At 43.1% G+C, this 10,571-nt stretch overlaps 1 protein-coding gene across 3 annotated transcripts in view; it reads left to right on the plus strand.

Annotated features, from left to right (window-relative positions):
• peli3 (pellino E3 ubiquitin protein ligase family member 3) overlaps positions 1-10,571 on the plus strand; it is a 35,437-nt gene extending 24,866 nt beyond the window's left edge. For all 3 annotated transcript variants that reach the window (XM_028564237.1, XM_028564238.1, XM_028564239.1), the window contains exons 4-7: positions 47-148; positions 2,700-2,924; positions 7,730-7,918; positions 9,704-10,571. In XM_028564237.1, coding sequence (XP_028420038.1) covers positions 47-148; positions 2,700-2,924; positions 7,730-7,918; positions 9,704-10,303 — 1,116 coding nt within the window. In that variant the 3' untranslated portion in view covers positions 10,304-10,571. The remainder of the gene's footprint in view (positions 1-46; positions 149-2,699; positions 2,925-7,729; positions 7,919-9,703) is intronic.

Below are 10,571 nucleotides of genomic sequence, written 5' to 3' on the forward strand. Positions count from 1 at the left end.
AGCTCTCCTTGTTATGTGACCTGGATAATGTCATTTCCATTGGCAGGCACTCAGCAACAAAAGCCAGCACAGCATCTCCTACACACTGTCACGGAGCCACTCTGTCATTGTGGAGTACACGCATGACACCAACACAGACATGTTTCAGGTCAGTGTCTGCACACACACACACACACACACACACACACACACACACACACACACACACACACACACGTCCACATGTGCCATGCCAACTCAACCTTTCAGCTGTGTGACCTACTGTAGAAATAGGACGTTGGAAGTCAAAAAAGAGACATGTTGACTGAAAAAAAGAGCCGTAAATAGGTGAGAGAAACGCGCTTTGAACCAAGCCAACAAACACCAAATATTGTTTGGAACATACTTAACGTACGGGTCAACAGCGGAGAAGTGGATCATATATGCTACAGGAGAGGTTTGAAAAGCTTCTGTGGACATTTTGACACTATAATAAGCTAAAAGTGGCAGATTAACACATTTACATTAGCACTAGAAACAGCACAGCTGTTATACTGCTAATGTAATCTTTTGGTATGAAAAAGAACATCTTTTCAGACGTTTACGCCTCACTTTCACACTACTGCAGTGTTTCCGGGCCCCTAAAACGTAGACATTTGCAAACAATGCGGCCCCCGTTTCGGTCGGAAGATTTCGGGGTTGCTTTGTAGTCTGGACGACGCGCGTCAGTCAGTCTTATCGGTTAGGTAGGCTTGGTCCGAGCTGATAAATCCCTGCTCTTACTTTTTGCCATTATTTCTCCAAAGTATTTTCTGTGTTTTTAACTTATACATCCATGATTTTTAACTGCAGAGTAACGTCAGAGAATCTGCTTCCTGTTTGCACCGGCACGCCCAGTGTATGAGAATGGTCATGTGATATGCGTTGTCAGACATGTTAATATGGATGGAGATTAGTTCTGCTAAAACTCTTGTGTGGATGGAAATTGTGTTTGTCTTAAAACTGCTTAAAAATGAAAATGTAGTAGTGTAGATGTAGCCTAAAGATACTAATGCTGCTGATGTCAATAGTTTTGTCGTAGATAGTGGTATTGCTTTATTATTTAGCTCTGGTTGCATCTCTTCCACCAACATTGCAAACCTTTAAAAAACCACTGTAGAAAACCTCATTTCATTAAGAAATCAATGTCTTAGCTTAATGTAGTAATATCCACAACTCTTCATCCTGCCATTAAATGCACCAATGCTCTGCTGTGCTTCCACTGTCAGTATGAAGAAGTTTTAAGGATGACAGTTGCTTCCGATGCTCATCCCGAGACCTTTGCTTATTCATTTCATTATATAATTACGTTACAGGCTAGCTTTCAGTCTAATATCCATATCTCAAAGAGAAAGCCAATAAGCGCACTTCCAAAAAAAGGAAAAAAAAAGACTATTCATTTAAGGTGTCTTTTACATTTGAATATGTAGTCAAACAGTCATTGTAGGCTGACAGCCTTGTTAAGTCAAAGAACAGCAGAGCAAGTGAGGGCATCAGGAACGAAGATGAAGCGTGAGAAGGAAGGAAGACGAAAGGCTGAGGAGATATAAAATATACAGGAGAAGGAGATGAGTCAGACCTGTCCGCTCTCAGTAGCTCACAGTTGTTTTTCCATCCACCTTCTCTCATCATCAAGGAGATCCATACAGAGCTGTGACTCCAGCAGACAGAATCAACAGGGCTCCACTCCAATCTATCCATGTCTGTCTGCCGCTGTCTGCTCTGTTAAAAAGGGAAGGTTCACCCACAGTGTTTGCTTTGCCAACCTTTTATAGATATATGTTAGATATCTGTGATATTCTGCCTCCACCGAGATGCAATGGAGGCGGATGGAATTCCTATTGTGTTGCTCATAGTATTGGAAAAAGAGATTTAAGAAAGATTTCAACCATAGACTGTAAAATTGGTAGACATAGCAGCAGTGATGTCACCCATTGGTCTGCTGACTGCCGTTTTAAGGCCTCGAGTTTGGCAATTTGAACGTCTCCATCTTGGGGGTTTTGAAACCATACGTGACGAGAGGGTGGAGATGGGAAGGATGACGTGTCCAAGGCAGTGTTGTTAATGGTTGCAACGGCGCTGCGCTAAGCTAAACGCTAAAGAGGGAAAGGTGCCGGTTTTTAACCCTTGTGAAGGGAGTCATCCAGTGGAGATTTACCAGCATGTAAACGCAGTCCTTCGGGACACTCAAGAGATTTTTTGAGCTAGTGTACACTGTTTATTTATCGCAAGTAATATCGTTATCGCTATGTTCAACAACGCACATCGCATATTTTCATCATATCGTGCAGCCATAGTTGGTACTCGACGCAGTGAAGTCAATCTCAATCATACTTATCCTAATTGGAGGAGGTGAGGGGCCAATTCATTGGATTGTAATAACCCAAAACCATCCTGACACAATCAAATAATAGTGGAAAACCACCCAATTTGGCAGCACTTTGACGCAATGGCACTTTTAGTCACCTATGTAAAGATGAACTGATTTGGTCACTGGCATTGATGATTTAGTATTCCAAGGTGAAAAATCCATACATGGCTCTTACCACTACATGCAAGTGAGAAAATATTCTGAAGTTTTTGTGAACTAGCCCTTTAGTACAAACATGATCACACTCGTGTATTGTTTGTCTTCTTATCATTGTCTTACCATATGGATTCTTCTCTCTCGGTGATCTCAGATTGGCCGGTCCACAGAGAGCATGATCGACTTTGTGGTGACTGACACGGCGGGCAGCAGCAGTGGCCAAGGCGGGGGTGCGGCAGGGGAGGGTGGCGGCGGAGGCCAGTCGGCCCAGAGCACCATCTCCCGCTACGCCTGCCGCATCATGTGCGAACGCAGCGCTCCCTACACGGCCCGCATCTACGCCGCCGGCTTCGACTCCTCCAAGAACATCTTCCTGGGGGTGAGTGTTCTCCCTTGTGGGGGTTAAGCCTCTCCTGGTAAACTACACATGGACTGGTAACCATGGCAACCATGGTGAGAGCGACATCAGGGACATGGCTGTGCCACCCACGGGTGACATCATAGCTGCGAGGAATTGGTGTCAGTGTATGTGACCTGGCTCGAGATAGCATAGGAGCCGCGTGTGTGTGCGTGTGTGTGTGCGTGTGTGTGTGTGTGTGTGTGTGTGTGTGTGTGTTATGTACTGCTTCTGGTCGTATGTTACTGTCTCAAGCTATTGGTGAGATGCGTATGTGTCAGGTTACATAACCAGTCCGTGAGTATACTGTATCACTGCATGTACGTATGTACTGTAGGCCCTATGTGATACACCAAATAGTTCGGGTTTTGGTGCTTCTAACCTACTTTCTTAGTTTTGGCAATCATTTCTATCAGTTATGATAATATTGTGCTGACCAAAAGAGATGTTGACATCTGGGAATTAGTTTGCTTGCACATTTCTCACCCTGTTGGACCTATTTTTAGTGATGTAGTCACGCTTCGAGATCTCAGCTCTTATTTTAAAGGGGACATAGTGAGAGCATTAGTGTCAAGTTGTGTTGTTTTTAAAGATCTTATATTACCGTATGTTAATTTTCAGGTTCATACTTGTATTTTTTGTTTCTACTAGAAAATGTTTACGCGCTTTTATGTTCACAACACATTTTTTTTTCTCATACTGTCTGTCTGAGTATACCTGTATTTCCCCTCTGTCTGTCTATGCTCCGTTTTAGCGCCTGTCTCTTTAAGCCCTCCTCCTGAAAAAGCCCAGTCTGCTCTGATTGGTCAGTGTTTCTGGGTCTTCTCCATCTACGCTCTTGGCGTCTCTGCACTCATTGCAGCCGGGAATGACTGTAACGTCACTGTAGCGGCACTTTCTACCTATATATAGTATAGTTGTGTTTAAAGGCACAGTTTCTCAGGCTGTGTGCATTTCTCTGCGGATTGAGTGTTCTGATACTTTCACAGTATTTATATAGCACTTGACCTGCTTTATAATCAAAAGACATGGAAATCTCACTTTTTACAATATAGGAGTACAATATTATCATAGTGGTTAAAGCTACAGAATTCAAACCCAAATTGTAATAAACCATAGTTTTCTTTTAACTTGGTGATTACAATTGTATCATCACTGGTAGGAAAGACCAGAACTATAATGGGAAGACCCAAATTGGAATGAACCAGAATGATCCTTAAATAGAAAAGAGCACACTGCTTATGTTCATTAAGGCAGCACAGTCATGCACCATCAGGCCAACTCAGCACTCCTCCACTGGGCTCTGTCCTGCTGTATCTTCAGTTCAGTGAGTAGAGCTGTCTGCAGCCGTACCACAGCTAGCGGCTAATTATTTTAAAAAGTAACCCAAACCCCGACCCATTTCAATATAGGAATGTCATCAAATGAACTAACCACATAGTAGTTATTTCGCCCTGCACTGTCCCAAGTTAGTAGACCCTTCTTTGATATATTTCATGATGTGAAAGCTCCCAAAACAACTGCAGGAGCTGCTGGGGTGGTGCGGTCTAAAACGTGACATGTAGGTGCACAAAGCAAACCAATAATAGCCCTTTCTCATGACAGCATGACTTCATCCCATGCAAGATTCATCAAGACCCCCCCGACAACTAGGCCAGCAGTCAGAGATGACGTCAGCAACCAGCGCTCAACACACACACACACACACACACACACACACACGTGACTGATGCTAGTATAACTCCCCCAGCCTTTAGCACTACAATAACAATGATATATGGAACAAATATTGTCCTTTTATTAAAAGTCAGGCTTTGTGGTTCACCTCTGAACTGTGTGCTGGATGTGATGCAGATAAGACTATTGTGTGATTGATAAATAATGCATGATTATCTATAGGAACTTGTTACTTTAGGACCTTAAAGTAACAATTGTTAAGATTTCATTATATAACACCACCGTTTTTGATACCATTCATGGCCGCCATGTTTTCAGCACAAGCCGTTCAATATATTAACACAATGTCATTACCTCTCTATATAATAGTTTTCATTGTTGCTGATGGTCTGCCTCTCTCAGATTGGATTCAAATTGGAATCCTGACACACAACTGGGTTTACAGAAAATTATGCATGTACATAGTGAACATAATGCAGAAGACACAAGCTGGGCATTTGAGTTCAGTGTACAATGTTGTACGACATTGTTGACTGTCTTCCTAAAGGCCTCAGTGTGCTTAAAACAAAGTGCTGTCAAATAGTCCTATAAAACCCCTTTCCAACAGTTAAAGGAGGGAGTTGGGGGTATGCATCGGATTTTTCAACTTTCTTAAACAGTCCGACAATCACACCCACTTAGCGCAGAGACCGAGCAGATTTGAAGCATGCTGAGGCCTTTAGTCTTATTTATTTATTTTTTATTATAAAGCAGGTTGAGGTGCTATATAAATACTGTATAAGTATCAAAATGTTCAGTCCACAGAGAAATGTACACAGACCGTATTCAGAAACTGTGCCTTTAATCGAGCCATCAGGACTGTGATGTCACAACCATACTATAGGTAGAAAGTGTCGCTACAGTTCCGTTACAGTCATTCCCCAGCTGCAATGATGGTGCAGACACATGAGAGGGCAGATGCTGAAGACCTGGAAACATTAACCAATCGGAGCAGACTGGGCTTTTTTGGGAGGGGGGCTTAAAGAGACAGGCGCGTTTCAGACAGAGGGGGAATACAGGTTTATTTGTGTGTTTTTTCAACATTGAAGCATGTAAACATGTTGTAGAAGAAACCCAAAATACAAGTATGAACCTAAAAAATTAGCATGTTATAGGGCATAACGTAACACTATTCCTCTCAGTTATGATTTGTTGGCTGCTTTCTAAACAGATACACCAGTTGCTCTTCTTCTGTTTTATTTCTGTGAGTTACAGCTCCAGGCAGTGTGGCCTGCTGACATTTTCTAATCCTACATGGCTACAGTGGCTTTAAAGTCCAAGTAAAATGAATATGCAGGCAGGAGATTTTTAAGAAGGAATTGTTCAGTGATAGTGATAGGTTTCTGGAGAACCACAGTGATTTGGAGCAGTAGAGGCCTCCAACCCCATCTACCTCTCCCTCATTTCTAGAACAGGAGGCTTAGGATGAATACCTAAATACCTAAGACCAGAGGTTCTTTGTCTTTTAGCCAATGACCCCTTTCAAGATAGAGAATATACTGGGGACCCTCTCATGTACGTCCCTTGGAATAATTTGACCTAGCCTATTGTTTACACTACTACTTGTTACTCTTAGGTATGATAGAACAACACAAGAGAAATGTAATGCAAGTATTAGTATTAGAGTTATAGATTTGTTAGATTAGAATGTAATCTATAAACTATTAGATATAGATTTAAAAATTTAAATATGTGTTGAACTATGAAGCCTTTTGTAAGAAGTGCCACGGACTTCACTTTGAGAATCCCTGATTTAGACAACCACCACGCTCTTTTGGAAATGTAAACAACGCTTTTGCAAAATGATATCCAAATACACACATCTGACCCACAATAATCATATGTTTATTTTATTTAGCACATTTTACAGACAAAGTCACAAAGTGCTTTCCAAGAGAAAAATGTATAAGAAAAAAACTCAAAACAAATATTGCTCTGCTAGCCACTACGACCCACAAGCTAAAAAAAAAAGTGTGGTTTTATAAGGTGGCGAAGTTTAGCTTGTCAAAACAAATCACATTTGATTGAATAAGTTCATGTACACATCCACTGCAACGTTTTAAGTTTGATACCAAATACACATATAAAGAGATTGCAGAGAGAGATGATATTGCAGGGACACGTTAAAAACATGACACATTTTTAGCAGTTTCTTTTAAGCTTTAGGCATATGAGCCGAAAACATAACGTTAACAATATTAACTGTATAAGGTGATAACCTTATACAGTTAATATGGCTGATGTGGTGTTTGTGTCCACCTGATAAAGCCCAATATTAACTCTCCTTTTAGCTCTTCTTTGGTCTCCACCAACTCTTGAGAAAAATATCTGTCTCTTTAGCTGCTAAATGCTCCTCTATGTCTGCTAGTGTGTCTGTCCCCTGCTGAACAGGTAGTGTACAGTGGCTTTATCAGATACCTTTTCACTAAACTAAGCTTAAAAGAGTGCATGGTGAGACTGAACCAAAACGGTACATTCGGGGACCATAAAACTAAAACGATGAGCCGAAAGAGGCTAAAAAGGAACTGCAGAGTTAGTGATGATTCGTCTTTACACGTGACACCTTTCACATTACACAATCATTTACTTATTGTTAATATATTATTAAGTCAAGCTTTGAGTTTGTTAACTTGTGATCTAAAAAACAGATTATTTGGCCTTAATCATCAATGTTGAACTCATCCAGTGAAATTCTTCTCCAGAGCAGCAACAGCCATAAAGAAATGTTTGAGAAGTACATCTCCAGACTGTTTCTTTTCCTTTGCTACACACGCCAGAAATCTGCTGTTTCATCAGAGCTAATTTGTGTTCATAATACATCTTTTCTGTCTCTCTCTCGATGATGGGTTCATTCTTAAGCGTGGGCGTATCTCTGTACAGTAGTCGTTCTGTACTGAGCTAAATATAGCAGCACAGAAAAGCAACGTTAGCTGCATTTTCTAGCCCGCCACCTCTTATATCCTCTTCCACTATCATCCCTCTGTGCCTCCCCAATATTGCTCTAACCTTTACGTCTGCCTGTGTGTGTTGGTGCGTGTGTGTTGGTGTCTGTGTGTGGCGGGGTCTCTCAGGAGCGGGCCGCCAAATGGAGGACGTCAGATGGCTTGATGGACGGCCTGACCACCAACGGGGTGCTGGTGATGCACCCGGCGGGGGAGTTTGTGTCTGAGCCGGCTCCGGGCGTCTGGAGGGAAATCTCAGTTTGTGGAAACGTCTTTGCCCTGAGGGAGACTCGCTCAGCCCAACAGAGGGGAAAACTGGTAAGGTGAAGGGGGTTGATGGGATAACGAGTCCTTTGTTTGCTTCGATAAGGTCACAATGTTTGAAGTTACTGACCTTGATTTAGCCCGTAAACTGCAGGGAATTCTGTAGAAATGGGTTTGTTAATGCAATGTAAGGACGTGACAACCAAAGCTGCAAAGATCAATTAATGGATTAGTTGCCAACTAATAAATGAATTGGCAACTATTTTGATTATCAGTTTGAGTCATTCACTTATGAAAATAAAAAATTTCTCTGTTTCCAGCTTTTTAAATGTAAATATTATTTGTAATATATATATATAATATGTAATATTATATACTTGGGGATGGCAGTAGTTCAGTCTGTAGGGAGTTGGGTTTGGAACCGGATGGTCGGTTGTTCAGGTCCCCATATTGATGAAAGTACGTTGGTACACTGGTAGCTGGAGAGGTGCCAGTTCACATCCTGGACAAGGCATTGAACCACCAACTGCTGGTGCCTGTCCATCGACAGTTGCAGCCCCCCCACTCTGACATCTCGCCATTGTTGCATGTATAGGTACTGAGCGTCTGTGTGTATTTCAGACCTGTGTGTAATGTGTGTTCTAACAGAGTGAAAACATTGGAATTTCCCTTGCGGGATTAATAAATTATTATTATATTAGTGTATAGTTTCACTCCTCTGTGACAGTAAACAGAATATATTTGAGTTGTGGACAAAACAAGATATTTGAGGACATCATCTTGAGCTTTGGGAAAATAATTTAGACCAAGCAACTAATCGATATATCGACAATGGAAATAGTCGTTAGTTGGAGCCCTAGTGAACACCCTGGTGCTGTTGCAGAACCTGGTAGTCCTATATACTTTTCAGTATTTTTAAAGGGGAAGGAAAGAAATGAAGTCATGTATAATGCTGTAGAACCTTGTCCCTATTGGTGTAAACCTCAGCAGTGGACAGTAGCTCCTGGCATGAGATTTTGGAATCAATTCTCACCACTTTGTTCATGCCGTTCCTGTCTTGACCTGAGGTGCTGTCAATCACACAGTAACCAAGAACATGCAGATGCCAGCGTGATCAAATTTTAGCTGTCTTAAAAAGAAAAGTCTTCACTGAGCTTTCCTCAGCACTGTTGTGGTATTGACCTCCCACTATTGGAGATACACCCTAAGAATCTGTTGACTATCCTGTCCATTTATGACCAGGGGTCAATGGCCACTGGGACTCATACAGCCCACCACTACTATCTTTGCTTTCGCCTTCAAGTTAACTGCCCGGTTCAGCTCTATTATTCTTAAAAATCAACCTACTGATGCGGTGTCATCTGCAAACTTAAAAGACAGCGAGTGGGAAATACACTTTTAAAGTGGCAGCAGTTGGGCTAAACACCCCATTGGGGCTGTAAATGAAGTAGAGAGCCTTGTTTTCAACTTCAAACACCTGCATCGTCCCGTACAAGAACTCAAACTGTCACAGGATACTATCCTTAATTGATCGATTTGTAGACTCCATCTGTAAATGTGATGCGTACATGATGATGATATGTTGAAGCAAGCCAATTGGAATAGATGGGAGTTAACTGTCTGAACCATAACTAGTTGAGCACAGTGCCATCATGTGGTGGTACAAAGTGGAATGTACCAGTCCAGTGCAGAGTTGTTCTCAGTTTAACAAACCCCACCAGACCCCACCACAAATCAATTCCTGTGTCCTAGCTAATGACGGCCCAGTAATGAGAACTGACAAACCCTCTCTTCTTCTCTTTCCCCTGCTACATTTCCTTCTCCTGTTCTCCTCTTGAGGTTGAAAATGAGTCAAACACTCTCCAGGACGGTTCTCTGATTGATCTGTGTGGGGCTACTCTGCTGTGGAGGACCCCTGCCGGACTGCGCCACACCCCCACCCTCAAACAGCTGGAGTCCCTTCGCCAGGAGCTGAACGCCGCCCGGCCCCAGTGTCCTGTGGGCTTCAACACCCTGGCCTTCCCTAGTCTGGCCCAGCGCGAGATCGTTGACAAGAAGCAGCCCTGGGTCTACGTAAACTGCGGCCACGTACACGGCTACCACAATTGGGGCTACCGCAAGGAGAAGGGTCCCGCCGGCCCCGGGGGCACGGCACCAGCCAGCACCGGGGAGAGGGAGTGCCCCATGTGCCGGCGAGTGGGCCCCTACGTGCCGCTGTGGCTGGGCTGTGAGGGGGGATTGTATCTGGATGCCGGGCCGCCCACTCACGCTTTCTGCCCCTGCGGCCATGTATGCTCAGAAAAGACTGTGGTGGGGTGGAGCCAGATCCCGTTACCCCACGGCACCCATGCCTTCCATGCTGCCTGCCCCTTCTGTGGAACCTGGTTGACAGGGGAGCAGGGCCACATCAAACTCATCTTCCAGGGCCCCGTCGATTGAAGCCCAGACCTGGGAGCCACATGTGACGGTGGATTGGGCAGAGGTGGACGTGCTGAAAAAAGAAAATATAAATAAAAAAAAAAAAGACTGTGTGCTGGAACAAAAATCTGAACACTCAAGTGTGGGATGACAGAGAAAGCACTGATGAGTACAGGAAAAGGACCGTTGACATGATGAACTGAAAGTGCCATGCAATAGTAGATTGCCAAGCCTTCACATGGAATATGAGATGTAAGGAGAATATGTAAATAAATTGTGTTGAAATGAA

The sequence above is a fragment of the Perca flavescens genome, chromosome 19 (genome assembly GCF_004354835.1).
Source record: "Perca flavescens isolate YP-PL-M2 chromosome 19, PFLA_1.0, whole genome shotgun sequence".
NCBI classification, from domain to species: domain Eukaryota; kingdom Metazoa; phylum Chordata; class Actinopteri; order Perciformes; family Percidae; genus Perca; species Perca flavescens.